General features: G+C 37.9%; 1 protein-coding gene across 1 annotated transcript; it reads left to right on the top strand.

The window, feature by feature from the left end:
• The first annotated feature begins 600 nt into the window (after window positions 1-600).
• On the top strand, window positions 601-17,513 carry LOC121429198 (putative L-cysteine desulfhydrase 1). The gene is made up of 7 exons (XM_041626149.1): window positions 601-730; window positions 8,101-8,391; window positions 9,531-9,673; window positions 10,357-10,473; window positions 11,038-11,301; window positions 13,006-13,217; window positions 16,263-17,513. The coding sequence occupies exons 2-7, from the start codon at window positions 8,123-8,125 to the stop codon at window positions 16,590-16,592; spliced, it is 1,335 nt and encodes a 444-aa protein (XP_041482083.1). The 5' UTR covers window positions 601-730; window positions 8,101-8,122; the 3' UTR covers window positions 16,593-17,513.
• The last annotated feature ends 3,519 nt before the right edge of the window (window positions 17,514-21,032 follow it).

Below are 21,032 nucleotides of genomic sequence, written 5' to 3'. Positions count from 1 at the left end.
GGATTTGCAAATATGTTTACTAATGGATTATGACATCATTGGCATCTGGGGTTCATTGGGGTTCATTCATTGCAGTCATGCCTCACTTTGGAGCAAATCAAAATTTACACCACTGCAAAGAATGCCTAATTATTGTCCAAGCTTGAAGACATACTGTTCATTACATATTATTTTTCCTTAAATTTGGGATTTTTTGAGAGGTGTCAATTTTTTTATTTTTATTTCATTTTTTTACTCACACGTTATAATATATAAGCTCAGCACTGTAAGTTAAATCGATGGATTCTACTTGATTTTTTCGGCGAACACAAATGGAATTTTTTAAGGATGTATTTCCGGAACCCCCCCCCCCCCCGGATCCCCCCCCGGCCACACCGCACTCTCTATATCATCGCCTGAGTTTAATCATCAACAGTCACATGAAAATCATTTGGATTGGAGTTAAACAAAGGGCCGCAAATGGGGGGGGGGGCTTTGGCTCCAACTGCAAAAAAAGTTTACAAAAATTTAAAAAATGACAAAATCAATGACGTACAGTGACCATAATTTTATTTTTTTTCATGGTATTTCCTTGAAAGGATACCATAAGTCATCTCTCTCGCTCTGTTTTGACTGATAACTTCAGACCATCCCGAGAGACAAACGGTCACGAAATTTCATCATATCCATCCACAACGAAGTCCTAAAACTACAGTGCTAGTAATAGCTTTTGTTGTTCAATCGTTTGTGGGTATGTATTGATATGTTTGTGATTATTATTGAATAATTTTGACAATGGAAAAATTTAGAAAAGGCGAAAATCACGATGATTATGTTATGCATGAGGACAGCAATCGCCTTCTGCTTTAGGCCTAGGCCTACCGTACCGTACCCGGTACCGTACTTGTTTTGGCTTTGCCTTTGCATGCCTTTTGCGGTCTAGATCATGAGTGGGTGGCCACGCCCACTTGTTTATGCCAACAGCTCCAGGCACATAATAAAAAATTCTACGCATGATCAGACTCAGAGGAAGGTCATTTGTACTGAAGTGACATGTTGGTTTAAAATCTAATGAGATATGAGATATGTGCGATGAAGACTTTACATTGGAAGGTTTTACATTTTATCACACAAACATTGACAAGGCTGTTGGTAGAGGTATCGTATTGTATGTTCATGAGTCATTGAATGTAAATCAAGTGAGTTTTGAGGGATTTCATTTTGAGGAAGCAGTCTGGCTTGAACTGTGTTTGAAGCAATCTGATAAGCTGTTAATCGGTTGTGTTTACAGGAGTGATAGTGCTGCTTGTGGAAATAATGAGAAACTCCGTCGTTTGATCTCGCATGTTTCAGATTTGAATTATAGCCATTTACTTGTACTGGGTGATTTTAACTACCCAGAGATTGATTGGGACTCTTGGACAACTTCAAAGAGTGAAGCAAGTGAAGAATTTAAATTCATTGAATGTGTAACTGTAAGGGATGCTTTCCTGTTTCAACATGTTTCTGAACCTACAAGGTTTCGGTTCAATTCTAGACCAAATGTCCTTGATTTGATCTTTACTAGTGAAGAAGGCATGCTGGCCAATCTTGTACATTGCAGTCCTTTAGGACTAAGTGATCATTCTGTCTTGGTTTTTGATTTACTTTGTTATGCTGATTATAGTTCAAATGAGAAAAAAAGGTTTGTGTATGATAAAGGTAACTTTGGAGGTATGAGAGAGAAACTAAGCTCCGTAAACTGGGAAAAAGAACTATCGGCAATGGATGATGTAAATCAGCAGTGGTCTCATGTTTTGAGTCTAATTGATGAAGCTGAGGACGAATTTATTCCTTCTGTAGTAACATGTGGTAAACATGCATGGGGCAAAGGAAAAGATTTCCCAGTTGATTATGACACATTGAAATTGATTAAGAAGAAGCACAGAGCCTGGGAAAGATATATTAGAGACAAAACTGTAGAAAAGAAGAAAACTTATAACACAATCAGAAATAAAGTGAAGACAGCAACAAGACATTGTCAAAAACGATATGAGTCAAACATTGCCAAGGAAGTAAAATCTAATCCTAAGAAATTCTGGCAGTATGCAAAATACAAGACAAAAGTAAAGAGTGGAATACCACCACTCTACCAAGATGGAACTGGAAGTAGTAAAACATTGACAGAATCAGATGTAGGGAAATCAAATGCACTATTGAAACATTTTTCTAGTGTCTTTACTAAAGATCCGGATGGACCACTCCCATCTGTTAAATGTCATGACGTTCACATTCTAGACACAATTGTAATTACTGAAGAGTGTGTATTTAAGAAACTAGAGAGTTTGAATATATCCAAATCACCAGGGCCAGATGGGTTGCATCCCTGTGTCTTGCGTGAACTGGCACCTGTTCTTGCAAAACCATTGAGTATTATTTACTCAAACTCTCTTGCATCAGGCATAGTACCAAATGTGTGGAAAAAGGCCAACGTCAGTGCCGTATTCAAAAAAGGTGATCGTAAACTCCCTTCTAACTACAGACCAATAAGTCTAACATGTATTGTATGTAAAATCATGGAGTCTATCCTGAGGGATGAAATATATGAGCATGTGAAGAGCAACAATCTTCTCAGTTCAAAACAATTTGGATTTGTATCAGGACGATCAACAATGTTGCAATTACTCAATGTGTTAGATGATTGGACAAATATGTTGGAGGTTGGTGGTGCAGTTGATGTCATCTACCTAGATTTCATGAAAGCCTTTGATAAGGTCCCACACCAAAGACTTTTAGCCAAAGTTGAGGGATTTGGCATATCTAAGCTCATATGCGAGTGGGTTAGGTCATTTCTTGTTGGTCGACAGCACCGTGTTTGTGTGAATGGTGTGTTCTCTGACTGGGCTGATGTAACCAGCGGAATACCGCAAGGGAGTGTCCTCGGACCCCTGCTTTTTGTAATGTACATTAATGATCTACCAGATCAGATATTGTCAAGTACTGTTCATTTATTTGCAGATGACACCAAGTTATACAAGCATGTAAAAAATGACAGAGATGCTGAGTTATTACAAGCGGACTTAAATCGTCTAGTTTCATGGTCAGACAAGTGGCTATTAAAGTTCCATCCGGATAAATGTTGTGTACTTACAATAGGTAAAAGAAATGATGATTCCAATGACTATACAATGACACATGATAATGCCTCACATAATCTATCACAAGTTGAAACTAGTAAAGATTTAGGAGTGATCGTTGACACAAAGCTTAGTTTTGACCAGCACTTTCAGTCAAAGATAAATAAAGCCAATAGGCTAATGAATCTTATTAGGAGAACATTTGTTTATCTTCACAAGGAGAACTTCTTGCTCCTATACAAAGCATTGATTAGACCTCATTTGGAGTATGCTCATGCAGTATGGAGTCCATACTTAAAGAAACATATTCAAGCAATAGAAAATGTACAAAGAAGGGCCACTAAGTTGGTACCTGAGGTTAAGAACCTCCCATATGAACAAAGATTGATTCAACTAAAACTTCCTACATTAGCTTATCGCCGTGCGCGAGGAGACATGATCGAAACATACAAGTTATTTCACAGGTATGACCAGGAAGTAGTGCCAGATTTGGGACAGGTGCAGGGGCCTACCAGGGGTCATGATAAAAAATTGTACATTCCGAGGTCAGTAACTGAGAAACGTAAGAATTCCTTTTACATAAGAATGAGGAAACCTTGGAATAGCCTAAGTAATGAATTAGTAAATGCACCCAGTGTCCACAGCTTCGAGAATGGATTGGATAAGTATTGGAGATGTGAACCTGTGAAGTTCAAGTTTGATGCTGACCCACCAGGACATGACCCGGCCAACCTAAAAAGGAGACAGAATTTGGAACTGAATATAGAGTCTTAGACTGCGTTCAGAAGCATCCATAGGTATCCATAGGTAGGTATATCAGATAAGCACCAACTTTGATGTCTTGATTATGCATTAAGCTTTTTCGATATACCGGTATTAGTAATACCGTTCGGTATGAAAGTCATACCGGTATGGATACCGCCGTTGAAATTTCAATACCGAAATACCGTCATACCAAAAGTTGAAAATATCATACCGGTATTTTCTTCTGTATTGTCGTTTATGGGTATTTTTACAGTAAAATTAAGCCAAAACAATAAGTTCTTTGGCTCTCTCAACGTATTTAATGAAATCAGAATCCAATAATCTAACCTCGAAATGAATACATCGCCCCTTAACTACTGTCTGAGCTCCGTTAGCCGCTGCATAAGGCCTCGGCCCCACCGCTACTGATACTGGGGTGCATGTCGGCTCAGCTCCATGCACTCGTGTACACAGCTACAGTAAACAACGAAGTCGACCGAGACGGAGAGCATTTCATGAAGAGTTTTTTTCAGTGGTTTCAACAACAGATTTGCTTTCCGCCAATCACATGCGAGGGTTTCATAGCTTGTATCATCCCTCTACACAAACAAAATCACTGACAAAACTCTTTTTGAAACACTCCCTAGCCTGCCTTTTGACCACGTGGTGTATTGCGGGCTTCAACAAAGTATCAACCTTGGCTTGGGGCGTTGACAGACAAACCACAGGGATTAACACTTGTTTTTTCTTTATGCAAGTTTTTTTTTCTCGGACTGCTCTTAACTTGTATCAATGGGAATATCCACTGAGTTTTTTTTTTTTTTTTTTTTTGGGGGGGGGTGCTGTGCATTGACAGACAAACCACAGGGATTAACACTTTTTTTCTTTATGCAATGTTTTTTTTTCTGGACTGCTCTTGACTTGTTTCAATTATGACAAGTTTACTTTTATACTATAAGCCTGCTACAAAAACCGTCTGACCCCCCCAAAAAAAATAATAAATAAATACATAAAGAAAAAAATAATACATTAATGAATAAATAAATTAAATATGAAAATTAAAAAATGACAGAAAATGTTGATAAAATTAACAGGAAAAAAATGTTACGCCATCCCTCTTTGTTTATTTTGATCTGTGAAGTGATTGTAAATGGAAGAAAGTGGCTGAGAATATTTGTGTGATTTGTGATGGGTGTTGTATCCGTTTTGTGCATGTGCGGTCATGAATAAAATAAAATTAATTATTGGATTGATTGTATGATGGTCTCGTGGCGTGATAAGATGTTGATCAACTAAAATTTGGCATGTGTGAAAGATGAAATTGACAAAAAAAGAGGGGAAGATCGAGATTCGGAGAAGAGGATGTTGATTGTTCGTGGTAAGAGAGGGGTGGTGACGGGGAGAGAATGGGCCGATGGGAAAGAGAGAGTGAAGAATTAAGGGGCTTGGGAGATAAAGAAAAACAAAAGCAAGAAAAAATGAGTGAGAAAGAGGCAGCCAGGGATAAGAAGTTTGGAGGGGGGTTACTTTTAGACAACGTGGAGATTCACAAGAGGGGGGGGTCAACACAATGGACATTTATAAGAAAAGTTATGTACGAGACGTCAAAATTTGAGGTCAACAAACTTTGAACCTTCGACGAACACGTGTTGATGTGAGTGGTAAACAAAAGGGGCGAATCTGAATGTGAATGAGTGGGGTCAGTTCGGTGAAGGGAAAATCACGCAAATATCCTTGACAGTTTTAGCAGGGAATTTTGGTGCTTGGAAGTTAGGGCATGTACACATGTTTAGCAAAGTAAGTAGCAGTGAGTTTGTGCCGTGTAGCATTTGGCAACTTGACTTATTGATTTCGTACCATGTGCTTGCTGAGATAATTTTGCACACATGCACAGGTAATTCACAGCTCTCGTTGGGAGAGAGCATGATCGTATAACTTTTGGTAAAGAAAGAGAAAGTTTTTGTCAATGAGAACGGACCATGCTGAGCATTCCTCAGCTGACCACAAGCATCCCCTCTTTATCCGAGGCCATATCAGGGCTAAACAAACATTGGACACTGTACAATAAATTGGGAATTTACTCGGTATTAGTCGGTATACCGGTATTGAAGCTATTAGTAATATCGGTATTGAAAATATCAATACCGAAAAAGCTTATTATGCATATGCATAGATCTATATTCTTTCGAATTGCGGTTTTCATTTACATCCACAAAAAACAACAATGTGTCCACGAACGACTGGTGTTTCACAGTTTGCCAAGTACATTGTGCAACATTTTATGATATGCATTCAAATTAGGAATGCAACAAATACCTTCATAAAGTGTTCTTTGGCGTACTATTCTAGTCACCTGGTCTATTCATTTTCTTCATTCTGCTAAGTCATGTAAGGCAAGCTTACGTAATATCTTGCTTTGAAATCTGCCTATCAAAATGAAAGAAATGAAAGGTCATTTGACCAAAATTGTCCATGAAGTAACTATGAACTGGTCTATTGGAAAATAACTTGTCATAACTTCTTAAGTATATGGACCGAGTTCATAAAACATTAAGGGTAATGAAACACTGAAGATCCTGCCTGAGATTCAGCTAGATCACATGATTAAGGCCAAAGGTCACTTATTGACTAGGTCTAATGTCAACAAACTTTGGCCATTTTAGGTTTTTTTTTAAAGGAATTGTGATCATAACTTTAAAAGTTTATGGATCTAGTTCATGAAACTTGGACTTGAGAGCAACTATGTATCCTTGAATATCACATTCGAGTTTCAGGTCAAAGGTCTCTTGGGGTCAACGAACTTTAGCTGTGTTAGAGGTATTTGAGGAATTGGCATCATAACTTTAAAATTTTATGGATTTAGTTCATGAAATTTGGACATAAGAGCAATCAAGTATCCCTGAATATCATGTGCGAGTTTCAGCTCACATGACCAAGGTCAAAGGTCACTTAGGCTCAATGAACTTTAGCCATGTTAATTTGAGGAATTGTCATCATAACTGAAATTTTATGGATTTAGTTCATGAAACTTGGACATATTCGACATGTAAGAGCAATGAAGTATCCTTGAACATCCTGTTCGAGTTTCAGGTCATATGACCAAGGTCAAAGGTCATTTAGGGTAAAAAAACTTTGGTAGTGTAGGGGGTATTTGTGGAATTGTCCTAACTTTAAAAGTTTATAGATCTAGTTCATGAAACTTGGCAATTAATGTATCCCTGAATACCCTTTGTGCGTTTCAGGAGCATGGCCAAGATCAAAGGTTTTTTCAAAGGTTGATGACCTCGATCATCTGGCCATATAGAGGGAGTATATGTTGAATTGGCATCATAACTTAGAAAGTTTATGGATCTAGCTCATGAAACATTGACATATGGGTAATCAAGTATGAATGATTGTTTTGAACATGTCTTAGGTCACATGATCATGGTCAAAGGTCATTTTGGGTGAATGGACATATTTTATTATGATATTAGTGTTTTCTTCTATGAATAATTATTCATTAGAGCTCTGTTTTCAGAGGAAGCACTGCTGCTATATCGAATTGCGTAATGCAGGCGAGACTGCCAGAGGCGTTCCACTTGTTATTATTTTTTTCACAATTTCAGGTATTTTTCCAACTACCTTTTCTTCAGGGGGAACTTCCCCTTTAACATGAAACCCTGGCCTTATGAAAATTTAGCTGCTGGATAGTTCTGAGGTTATTTGCATGAGATTTATTTGAAAGTTTCTGATGAAAAAAAAAGCTTTTTTTACTTTTACTCTTTAGACCCTATGGCCTGTATTCTGAAGTCGGGTTTAACTTAAACTCAGGTTTAAAGTTGTGGTAAAAGTTTGGTTTAAAGTATGGACAGCCAATTGTTACATAATCACTAACAGTAGAGATATCAGACTTCAGCTCATTCGGCTCTCAAATCATTCATAATTGTGTAGGAAGTATAAATAGATGATTGTCTTCACCATCGATGAATCAGGAAAGAGCACAGTAAACATAAAAAACATACAACTTAATAAAAATTTACTTTTGGCTTCCCATACTTAAACCACAACTTTAAACCTGAGTTTAAGTTAAACCTGACTTCAGAATACGGGCCTATGTGTTTTGTGTACAAGCATCGGATCCACCTTTTAGCAATGCCCCAGCCCCACCCCCTTCTTGGGAGTTTAAATCATGAACAATGTCTGTTATATTTGAAAACCAGCTACATCATACATGTATATTGATTTAATGATTATTTCTTTTTGTGTGTGTTAACATTAGGGTACTGGATCTAAGTTAAGCAATGTCTGGAAGAAGTAACACTTTGACAATAGCCGCCATCTCCGGCTGCGCATCTGTCTTCATCTATGAGATTCTCAGACGGCTCGCTTCCTGGGCAATTGGAGATGATCACGAAGGGAAGAGAACCGACGATCTCCACGAAAGTGGCGTTTTGCCAGAACTTGGGAAGAGTCTGCGTGATCGGGAATACACCTTTCCCGAGAATTATTATCCGCTGAACAATGGCTCATACGGCTGTGTCCCCCAGAGAGTGCTGAACGCCCAGAAAAGGTTTGTAAAAATGAATATATCATAAGAAGTTTTATATTGACTTGGTCTACGAGAAGCTGCTGAGCTGATCCAATTCCACATGAGCTAGACCCATAATTTGGTCCTCTCAATTTAGTCTAGGCCTAATTGTTATTTTGTCTAGCCTACACTTGGTCTAGTATCCACTTAGTCTTATTGCCACTTAGTCTAATAGTCATTGACATTGTAGTCTCATGCACAGATGGCCTTATTTCCACTTTGTCTAGTCATTATTTTACACTTTGTCAAATGAACATTTTGTTCATAAACCGATTATATATTCATAATGACTAATTGGCACTAGATGATGGATATTTAGCCTACCTGGTGGTGGTTTCATAAAGCTGTGAAGTTAAGAGCGACTTTAAGAACGACTGGTGATCCTTTCTTGTGGTAAATGGTATATTTATTGGCGATGGTTTAGCGCGTAAGAAAGGTTCACCAGTCGTTCTTAAAGTCGCTCATATCTTACGAACAGCTATGAAACGGCCCCCTGGATGGAAATTAGACAAAATGATACTTATGGGCTAAATGGTAATAGGACCGAATAGGTATTAGATGAATCGGTTGTAGATGAACTGACTCTAGGAGGAGACAAAGTGGGTGTAGACTAAATGGCAATTTGCCATATATGAGACCAAACAAAAAAATCTTTATACAAACTGTCTATTAGAGCCTTTGGGTAGGTAATCTTTACATGTTCAAAGCCTACATGTATGTCATTTTCAGCTATGAGACAGACAGAGAGTGGTGTTTTGAAACAAAATTACTTTACATCCAGTATTCAAAATCAAACTCACCTTTTCAGTTTCTGTGGTAAGATTACTTTGGTTAGAAAGGAATCGGCTGACCTCGCTTTTTGTATTCACATCTGTTTCCTGTGTATGGTTATTTCCTGAACAGCTCTGTAGAGCCAAAAGCCTATATAACATGTTATGAATATAATTCTTGCAATACAGTGCTGTATTTATGCATCAGTAATATTACCAGACATGCCAACCGTTTCCTTTATTGAGTATTGTTCCTCTTTTTTTTGCTATGAATACGCCGTGGCCTTCAAACTTTAAAATAACTTCAAGGATGTTGTTGATGATCAATCATGTTTTTTTTTATTTTCATAGACTGATGGATGAACGAGAATCAAATCCTGAGATGTGGTGTCGCCATCTTAGGCTGGAGATGTACAGGAATGCTGTCAAGAATGTTGCAGAGTTTGTGAGCGCTAAGCCAGAAAATCTTGTCTTGATTGAGAATGTTACAACTGGTAGGTATTAGAACAGCCAGGCAAGTTTTTCAATCTCTTTAGGTTGAAACACCTTTTTGAGATTAAGTTGTGATATTGACAGAAATAAAGCAATTCTCATGAAATATTTGAACATATCACAAGGACTCTACTTTTCTGATTATTTTAATTTTCTCTAAATTCTGGCTGGAAGTAAATTCCAAACTCCATTCCAGCTATTAAATTGCAAGAATGATTTTCTAACAAAGGTCTTATAAAATCATAAACATTTTTGTTAATGGAAGCTTGTGAGGAGCCAGATAAATTTGAGATTCTTTATGGGTTTTACCTTTCAAGTCATGCTTGAAATTAGTTCTTAATTGAAGGATAGCTTTTTTCAGCATAATCTTCCCTAATTTTGTAGTTAATGAATGATGTAATATCAATATGTACCGAGTGAGTAAAAATGGAGAAACTTTGCACCTCACAAATCACCAATCCAATGAAGAATTATGTCATAAACAGTCTTGTCAGCAGTCATTTGTTATATTATAATCTAATGACATTTAAAGAGCAATCTTTTTCACAATTTGGACCATTTTTTAACAATTTTTTTCCTCCTGAATTTAGAGGAAAGAATTTGATAGTTCATAATAATTTTTTTTTCCTTCTTTAGAACAACCTCCGTTCATCTGTCATAATATTTTTTTCCTACTCTCTTTCAGCAACAAACAGCATTGTGAAATCTTTCAAGTTCAGTGCTGGTGATCAGATCTTAGTGACCAATCATACATACGGGGCGGTGCTGAAGGCTTTAGATTTTGTTACCAGTCTTAACAAAGGTAATGCTGAATTATAACTACTTATCTCAATTATGATCAAATTACAGTCAATGAAAAACTGGGCCTCTGTCTTTCATGCAGCAAACTTGAATCTGACTGATGCGGTCAGGTTCCTATAATACAATTTATAAAGTAAGGTGCAATAGTAATAATAACAATAATAATGATAATATAATGATAATAATAATGATAATAATTATACTTTCCTATATAGCGTTTAACACTTCATAAGAAGTCTGTATAAGCACTTTACAGAATTGCAGCAGAGCAGCTGTTAAGTACTCAAGAAATAAATACCCGCCAGGTACCCATTTACCTCATGTGGGTTGAGTGCCGCACATTATGGATCAATTTGTTGTTGAAGGTCTGGAGACCTATCCACTGGGCCACAACATTCCAGAATAATACCCATCTCTTTTATGATTTTTACTTGACCTCTTACTGTGATAAGGAGCTTGCACTAGTTGTGTTTTTAAATCCTTCCTTAATATCTTTTAATACTCTGTAATGACGAAATGCAATTTTTTTTTAACGTCCCTGCACTAATTTTCATCTTCCTCTTAGATGTCAGTATTGTGCCCATAAAGATCCCTGTCCAGACGACAGCCAAGGAGATCATCGATCTCCATGCCCGTGCCCTTGATGAGAACCCAAGTATCAAGATAGCAATGCTAGATCACATCACGTCCTTCTCAGCAATCGTTATGCCGATTAAGGAATTGATTGAGCTGTGTCACAGCAGGGGTGTAATAGTAGCTGTCGATGGAGCGCATGCCCCAGGACAGCTCCCTCTTAGGCTTGAAGAACTTGGAGCTGATTTCTACTTTGGTAAGTTACATGAGCCAACACTGGTGTGTTGGCTCAGTTGGTAGAGCATCCGTCTCACAACCGGAAGGTCGGGGGTCCAAACCCCGGCCGTGTCAGACCAAAAGACGTTAAAAGATGGGAGTTGCTGCTACCCTGTTTGGCGTTCAACGATTGAAGAGATAGAGCCTCGTCGATCTGGCGCTGCACAGCGGCTGCCGGGCCCATGATCAATTGGGCAAAGTGAATTTTTGGAGTATTTTATTTCATGTCTATTTCGAACAATAAATTATGGATTTTCATTTTTCATGTATTGGCTTCCAACAAGAATCTTTTATTTGACCTCTATTATTCTGTATATTATGCATCATGAGGTAGGTACTTGTATGTTTGCATTGCATCAGAAATATAGACCTACCTCAAAGGTCATTTAGTTCACCTAATATTCTATACATTATGTATCGTGAGGTACATGCATGTTTGCATTTTATCTGAAATAAAGATCTATCGCAAGGATCATTTAGTTCACCTCTAATATTCTGTATATAAATTAATCATGTGGTACTTGTACGTTTGCTTTTTATGGGCAACATAGGCCTACCACAAGGATATATAGTTGACCTCTTATATTCTGTGTATATGTGTAATACTGCATTCTATTCTGAGAGAGTAATTGAACTTTTGAGGCTGTGTAACTTTTCAGACTCTGGAAAATGTCAAATTATCATTGAAAACTGCAGTGGCCTATGTTGGTAATAATGACATTATCAAAGATTTTGTTTTTAAATTAAGGTTTGCCACAAGGTACATTGTTTGACCTGTTCTTTGAGATTTTAGCAAGTCAGGCTGTGGGAAATATATGAAGACAATATCATTTGTGAGCTTTTGAATTTTTCAGTTTCTCTTTAACAAAAAGCAGTGGGCCAAACTGTTTTTGTAGTCCCATACATGCACTTTTGTGTGGATTGTTTTTAACTCTCATCAGCAGAGTTGATTCAAGATCTCTGGTATTTAGTGAAATTATCCTCATCTTTTGTGCCTTCTTGGTGCATAATATTACACTGCCCAGTCATTATTAGTCGAAATTATTATTGCAATTAGAATCATTATTTTTGTAAATTTGAATTATCATTGTATATTTGAATTATTATAGTTATATTGAATTAAGATTATTATTGTAATTGAGATTTTATCATGTTTATGTGTTATTTATATGTTTTTATTGTAAATTCAATGTCAATTCAGCCTTCGTAGCTGCTAAATTGAATAAAATATATCTTGAATCTGAATCTATTAGACAGATTGTTCCAAATTCACCAAGAAAGTATTGGAATCCATTATTTGAACCCAATGTTTATTAAATTTAATTGATTAAGGACATTCAATTTTGCACGTATATTGAGAGAGTTCAGTAATGAACACTTGCTTTTGTCACAGGGTGCAAAATTTATACTCGTTAAAGTTACATTAAAAACGGTCCCACTGTTTTAACTTTAATAATGAGCACTTTGTTGATGTAAAATTTAAATGAACAGTTGGCTCATAAAGGCTGTAACCAGAGTGTTATTTAGCTCCCCGTGAAAAAAAGTGTGATTGATCATCGGATTCTTAATATTCGTGTACGTGCTGAAATAGTGAATTAAGTCTGCATAAACTTGCAGACCATGATGTATTCAAATCCATGTCTTTGAATTATTGTCAAACTGTATTATTTTCAAAACTATCCAGGCAACCTACATAAGTGGCTTTATTCACCCAGAGGATGTGCCTTGTTCTATATTCATCCCAAGCACCAGAGTTGGATCCGGACGGCTATCTCTTCACATCAGACATTTGATGAGAATCTCCAAGAGCGCTTCCATTACATTGGGACTAGGGATGCCATCCCGTACTTCACAGCCAAGCACTGTATCCACTACCTGAATTACCTTGGGGGATTGGTAAGTTTGAGGGTGCTAAGCCTTCCTTACACTGTATGATTGGCTGTAGTTGGATTTTTAATAGAAATTGTGATGAAGATGTTCTGAACATTATTCATAAAGTAGAGTCTTTTGAATTGATGTTCTGAATCATGTACCATGTATGAATAAGAATATTGAGATCAGTGGCAGATCCAAATAGGACCACATCATTAAAAGAAGAAATTATCCCCCTCCCCCTTTTTTTGGAAAATCCTGGATCCGCCCCTGATTGGGATTACATGGTGATACGGCCAGTCTTGTCCAAGACAATAGCAAAAAACTAAAGGCTAAGGGCCCATTTCATAAAGGACTTGCAACTGTTGTACCTTTACTATAATGGCAACTACCATGGTAACAGGGCTCAGCAGCCAATCATAATCAAGGTTATCATCATGGTAGTTGCCATAATGGCAGTTACAACAGTTGTATTCCTTTATGAAACACGCCCCAAGACCCATCATGACATCACACCAATCATGACAACTACCATGGAAACCTTGATTATGATTGGCTGCTGAGCCCTGTTACCATGGTAGTTGCCATTATGGCAAAGTTACAACAGTTTCAAGTCCTTTATAAAACATGCCGCAAGACCCATCATGACATCTCACCGATCACAACTGCCTTGTAACTGGTATCCCATGAAGCCCTCTCTCTGACTTTTATGCTAAAAATTGACAACAATTTTGATATTTCTTTGTGTAATTTGGATGACTACTCTGGGCCTTGGTTGGATATGTATTAAAAGTTGAAAATCCCACTGCAATTTCTTTTTGATTCAGCCACAGTCAGTTGCACATCATTAGGCAGGCTTTTGGGATATGATGATACACGGTAAACAGTTCAAAGACTGATTTTCATGGGAGGTGTGTGTGGAACATAATATAGAATTGACATAATGTTAATAAACATTAAAAAAAAGTGTTTAACAAGCAAATATAAAGTCAAATTTTATGTTAGCATCAACAGAAGCATCAATAAAATATTACAAAGGGATCATAGATAGATGAAGATGAGGGGCGGAGAGGAGGAAGAAGAAGACTTTGACTTTTTAAAGTAAAACTTTATTTACAATCAAAATTTTACAAATAAAAAAGATGTAATCAATGTTGTACTTTACACTTACAGTGATCGTATATCAACTTTTGTTATATAGACATGTAAAACAGTGAGCATCGTTAAAAAGAAAGTAAACATAATATAACAATAATATTGACAAGCATTGATAAGATAAAGAAAAACTGCTATGTCATCTGGAATGAGTGGAGGGGGAAGGGACTCAATTGAGCCTGTAAAAAAGAGGGAGACACAAGTTCAAGTTGAAGTTATTAATAAACCAGACACATAAGTACAAATCAATTAACAGATAATACAAAAAGATATCATAAAATAGCCTTTAAAACGGACATACTGAAGCTTTTCGACATGCACTCATCGGAGTAAAATCACATGAATGACTAACACGCTAGAACAAAACAATATATATTGTTCGGCACATGCGTGGTTGCTCAGCAAGTGGTTAGCAATAGCCGATCTGCTACCACCGTCCGTTGTAGTACTAGTGGTATGTTTTCTGCTAATTCGACAATTTCAGATTGAGGCGGGCACATGTTGGCTAATGCGGTCTGCTATAAACATGATGTGTGCAAATTCTTTGGCCCGTATTCTGAAGTCGGGTTTAACTTAAACTCAGGTTTAAAGTTGTGGTTTAAGTATGGATAGCCAATTGTTACATTAATCACTAACAGTACAGATATATTTCAGCTCACTTGGCTCTCAAATCATTCATAATTGTGTAGGAAGCATAAATAGATAATTGTCTTGTCTTCACCATTGAAGAATCGGGAAAGAGCACAGGAAATACAAGAAATATACAAATCAATAAATTTGTTTACACTTTTGTCTTCCCATAGTTTTAGCACAGAGTTAGACCATGGTCTATGTTCAACCTTACTTCAGAATATGGGCCTTTGCCTACAGCACTCACTACAGCCTCCCTTGAATTGAAATAGATTGTGATTTGTTGGTTGTTGATTAGAGACGCAGAGATAGTGCTCCGAGCAGGTGTTTCTGTAAAAGCCTTTACATAATCCCATATTATAATTACATTCTCGGCATAGAAAAAGATGCCATTATTTCTATTCACTGTACTAACCGGCTTGGTAGCCACAAGAGCTCAGTGCTCCAGAGTCTTAGCGGTACTTAGCCCCGGCAGGTTCTGGGAAGCCGTTACTCTGACCATGGTGGCCAGGCACCATACAAAAAGAATCAATGGCAATAAGAGAAAATCACATTAAAATAACATGTTTAAGGTGGACTTGGAGTGATAACTGAAAATGTGAATAACTATGATGTGTATACAAACACTTAGTACAGAAAATTTGTCTATAGATATAAAACACTACAAAAATCACCAAAAATATGAAACCAGATAAACACACATCCTACAAAAAAAAAACGAAGAAGGGGGAGGGGGAGAAGCAGAAGGAGGAGGAAAAGGAGGAGGACAGAGAAATAGTATCTGAAAAGTCAATTTAGGTTTTGATGAAGTAAGTTGTCAAGGTAATCCATGCATTTTATGGAATATTAAATGTTAGATAGACCCATATAATTATCTTGTCTGAACTTGAAGAACAGTATAGTGTATTGTCTATTGTATGTTTGAATTGTCATTTTCAGTCTTGAAGGACTCCATAAATTGTTTGTTATAGTTTCAAATAATACTGTAATAATGAACTGTTAATATGCCATTATATTGTACACAATTCTGTTTAAACAAGTTTATTCCAGACATTCTATTTTTATATTCTCCTTCTCGCTCTCTCTTTCACAACTTCTATCTACCCTCTTTATATGTCTCTTTTCTCTTTCCTCTTTTTGTTTACCTCCCCCTCTCTTTATTTCTCCTGTCTTACTTCTCCTCTTTCTTTCACTCCCTCCATCTCTCCACCCTTATGTTCAACTTTCTGTATACATTCCCTCCTTTTTTTTCTTTATCATTTTTTGCTTTATTTATACCATTAGGAAAGAGTCACGGCCTATAACTCTAATCTTGTCCAGTGGGCAGCCGAAATGTTGGCCAAGGCATGGAACACGACTTGGATTGAACTCGACGAGGAGCTGAGGGCGCCGTGTATGCGTCTCATCGTAGTACCACCTACCCCCAAGCGAGCCCTCTATAAGACGCATAAAGATTTCTGTTATGAGGTCTTGAAAAAGTATGGCATTGTCTGTGCAGTCACTGGGGACGACAAGGATATCTTCATACGTATCAGTGCACAAGTGTACAACTACAAAGAGGAATATTATGCACTACGCGATGCTATCATTGACATTCTGGATATCGGGAAATAAAATTATTTTTTAAATTTGACCCTATAGTAAAACCACTTAATGGGGAATAATGCAGTTGGCAGTATACAGTATGTAGTATATGTTGCACAAGCTTTCTCTGCCTCAGCACCTTCTCTCTGGAATAATTTGCCATTGAATTTAAGAATTATACCATCACTAGAGACCTTCAAATCTAAACTGAAGTCTTATCTTTTCTATTAGTATTTGTTATTGGCACTTTGACACTCATCCAAACTTTCTCATTTCTTTTCTTGTGCACTTTGGAAAAGAATATTTTTAGATAGATGGCGTTATATAAATGCCTATTATCATTATGTTGTGAAAGTGCCACCAGCACAAGTGACTCAACTTTTGGTACTTGAATAGTCATAATGCTTATTGAAATGTATGGATGATGTTGGACTCAGAATAAAGAGATTTCAGACAAGTTCGTAGGTTCAGAATAGCATGTTATGATTCATGGAAACGTGATGATGACGTGTCGGTATCGATACTTGTGATCGGGATATAGGTATATATCTTCAAGTCCCAAACATCTCCCTTCCTTTAAAATTAGAATAAATATTTTTTCAAAGTTTTGTCAACTACCTCCCTTTTTCCCCCTTCCTGTATTGTGCGAATTGTTTTGCTGAGCTTCTGCACCCCAGTCACATTACATTCAGTGATACCATTCAAATCAATTTAAAAAGAAAAAAACATGTGAAAATTTTTTTTTTGAGTCTTTTGTCCATTTATCATTATTTAGGCACAGAGTTCAATGTCCAGTGTGTGAAGTCCAATGAAGAAATGAGTCCGCATCTTGAAGAATCAAATTTAAAACACAGTCCAAGGCATTTTCCTGCTTCTGAACGCGATATCCTTTGTACGCGAAAAAAATATCAAAACTATATGCCAGACTTTTGGCATCATCAACCAATTAAATTAGAACTCCATTCTGTCCCATTATTTTGTCTCGGTAATTGTAGTACTCACGTACTACTACAGGAACATCATCCTTGGCCTCCGGCCATCCGTTCATTACTACCGACGTCAGTGTCTGCAGTGCTGGATCTCAGAGCGTCTCCTTTTGCAGCTGAATAGATTTTACATCACCGATTCAGACGTACTCGGTCTGATTGATTTATTCTATCTCCTGATAGATCTTATCTCTGCCTTCAGTGGTCCATAACAACGCTCTGCTCAGCCAATCAGCGATATACATTTCTCTGCCTGGACATTATATGACATCCAGATGGTAGTTCTGGAGTCTTAGCATCATCCTTTGGAGCCGTTTTGGGGCACTATGTATAGCCTTCTTGAAGATTGGTACTAGGGGTTTGTGATCGGTATGCACTGTTACATCTCTTCCCTGTATGAATTGGTCAAACTTACAGCTGTATACTATAGCCAAGCACTCCTTTTCAGTTTGGGCATAGTTTTGTTCACTCCTTGTCAAGGATCTAGATGCATAGGATACTGGCTGACCATTCTGAAGCAAGGTCGCTCCCAGTCCCTTCTCCGAAGCATGATATTGTATGGAGACCTCCTCTTTTACGTCATAGTACTTGAGCACTGGAGCTTGTGTGAGGAGTTGTTGCACCTCTTTGAGCGTTCCCTCATGTTCCGGTCTCCACTCAAAGTGCACATCCTTGTCAGTCAAACGTCTCAGAGGCTCCGCCACATCTGATAGTCAAGGCAAGAATCTTGCAAGGTAAGTGACACTACCCAATAGCCTCTGGACACCTTTCTTGTCAGTCGGAGTTGGGATCTTTACAACAGCCTGTACCTTCTTTGGATCTGGTTTAAGGCCAGATGATGTCAAAAGATGTCCCATGTATGGCACTTCACTCAGTCGTAATCCGACCTTTTTGTTCAAGATCAGCCCGACCTTTCTTGCTCTTGGTAGGATGTCATCCATCGTGGGCATAAGATAGTGTGGTCTCTTCAGCTCTCTGTTCAGTTCTCTCGGGTCCAAGCAGATTCTGAGTTTGCCTGGTTTCTTGACCAAAACAGTGTTGCTGACCCAGTCTGTGGGTGCTGAAACCTTCAAAATGCCTTTCTGCTCTAGCTCATCAAGTTTCTGCTTCAGTTCTGCCTTCAGAGGCACTGCCACCTTCCTAGCTAAGTTCTTGACTGAGGGAATGGATGGATCGATCTCCATGTCGTCACCTGGCAGGCAACCAAGACCCTCAAAGACATCAGCATAATCATCAATAATATTGTCCTCCATTACTTTGACCTCATCAGTAACATTGACAGTAATCTGTCCCATGTCGATGGATGTCTTGCTGGACAATAGGGGCATGTGAGCGACATCAACTATCTTTAATGTGATATCATGCTGCTTGGTACCATAAGGACAAGTGTACGTCTTCTCTCCCAGAACTGGAATTATGCTGCGATTCAACAGCTTTATTCTGGATTTGCTTGGATTGATGCATGGTTGTCCTGAATTCTCCAGCTCACACACTTGTCTGAAAGATTTACCTTTTACCTTACAATCTTATGTTTGCATGATTTACAATATTTATTTGTGTACCTTCATATGTTTTCCAGTTAGACGAGCAGGCCATTAAATTCCAAGTCCACTTTTGTTTCTTGATTTATAATTGTATTCTTATGCTTTGTCCTTTTCTCTCTCTGTCTCTCCCCCCTCTCTCTCTCTCTCAATCTCTTTACCTTTACACTCATTTTTTATCTGTAAGTGTTCTCCATTATATTATCTGTGCTTCTAATGTTACTTTGCGAGACATTATGTTATTTCGATATTGTGAATTCGTATTATAACGCAAACGTTTTACATATATGAATTGCAATTATTACATTTTGTGGTATATTTCGTTTTCCTACATATACACATGTATGATTCAGTTTCTTCTTCGTTTCTCTCTTTCATTTCCCTTACCTTCTGCCAACTCATTCAAGCCTTTTCATTCCCACTTCTCCACCCCATGATTTATCCTTTTCTAAACATCTCTCCCTCTCTCCCAATTTTCCTTTCTCTTATCCCATATGTCATCTTCTCCTTCCTTTCTATGTTTCTTTCTCTCTTGTTCTCTTTCTCTATGCCATCCTTTCAACCTTCAGTCTGTTAAAAGTTGTATTTAGTCTTAAGATGTAGTTATTTCATATTATTATGTAATTGAATTGTGAAAATGATGTGTAATCAAATTTTTTAACATTACAATTGTAAACTTCATGTAATTCAGCCTTTGGGCTGCGATATGTTGTTTTTGCCAATAAATACCATTGTACTACTACTACCATAACACATTGCATGTTGACCCTGTATCTATCAGACATTCCAGTTTTCCTTCAAGGTCAGCTTCTTTCCACCATTGTGAATATTCAATGTCCCTACCTCTTCCAAGGTTAGTGCATATTCATCATCACTGCTGTCAAGCTGATAGACAGATGAGGGTTTCATACCTTTGCACTTTAGCCTTACATGCGTTTTGAAAATGGTTTTGTTTGCTTCACTTTTAATAGGTTTTTCCATACGCTGGACAGTTTTCACGGCCTTTTCCATGGCTACCACCACAGAATTTGCATCCACTAACCTCGTCTTTTTTGTGCAGTGAAATTCTTTCCAGATTTCTTCCTATCCATGTTTCTTGTCTTGGAGTTGGACTGCTGCTGCCGGCTGCTCCCTTTTCCCTTCTTATGCTGGTTCTGCGTGTAATTCACAGTCTCCTTTCCCTTCACAATCCTAAGCTGCTGGTGGGATAGCTCACTCACTTCCAAGGCTGCGATAGCCTTTTTCAAGGTGCAAACTGTATCCTGTTCTCTGAAAAGGTGTACCTGTGCCTGCTTGTCCTTGCAACCAAGCACCAACCTGTCCCTGATCATCTCCTCCTCCAGCGCACCAAATTTGCAAGATTTCATCAGTTGGCGCAGCCGCACAACAAACTGGTCAACACTTTGCTGTTGAGCAGCACTATGAAAGACATACCGATCATATAGCACATTCCCTGATGGAGCAAAATGTTCTGCCAGTTTCTCAACAATAATCTGCGGTTTCAGATTAACCGAAAGCAAATGGAGGTAGCGCAGCTCAGTCGCTAATAGTGCATGTTTCGGAAAAGATCGTAGATCTCAATGTGAGGGGTTTGAGTCCCGCTCATGCCGAAACGCGTCTAACAAAAAATCTGATGCTATAGCATTGTGTGTAAGCGTGCCTCACCACTGTATTCAGTGCAGGTGTGAATGCAGTTGGAAAACACTCCGTCCCTCGGAAAGGACACAAATGTTGGTCCCATGTATAGGAGAGTCACAACCTATGCACGTTAAAACCAATAGACTATTCGTCAAAGAGTAGGGTGTTCACCCGGTGTATTGCACCTGCCGGTCCCGGCAAAATTCAGGTCAAGTCAATCTTGACGTTCATATGCCCTACTAGTCAATATAATGATTGTGGGCATTAACGGAAAGACAAGGCATGTCATTGTTTCTTTTCATCAG

This window comes from Lytechinus variegatus, chromosome 15 (assembly GCF_018143015.1).
Source record: "Lytechinus variegatus isolate NC3 chromosome 15, Lvar_3.0, whole genome shotgun sequence".
NCBI classification, from domain to species: Eukaryota; Metazoa; Echinodermata; class Echinoidea; order Temnopleuroida; family Toxopneustidae; genus Lytechinus; species Lytechinus variegatus.
The sequence above is the reverse complement of the archived record's forward strand: the minus strand, read 5'-3'. Positions and strand labels throughout refer to the sequence as shown.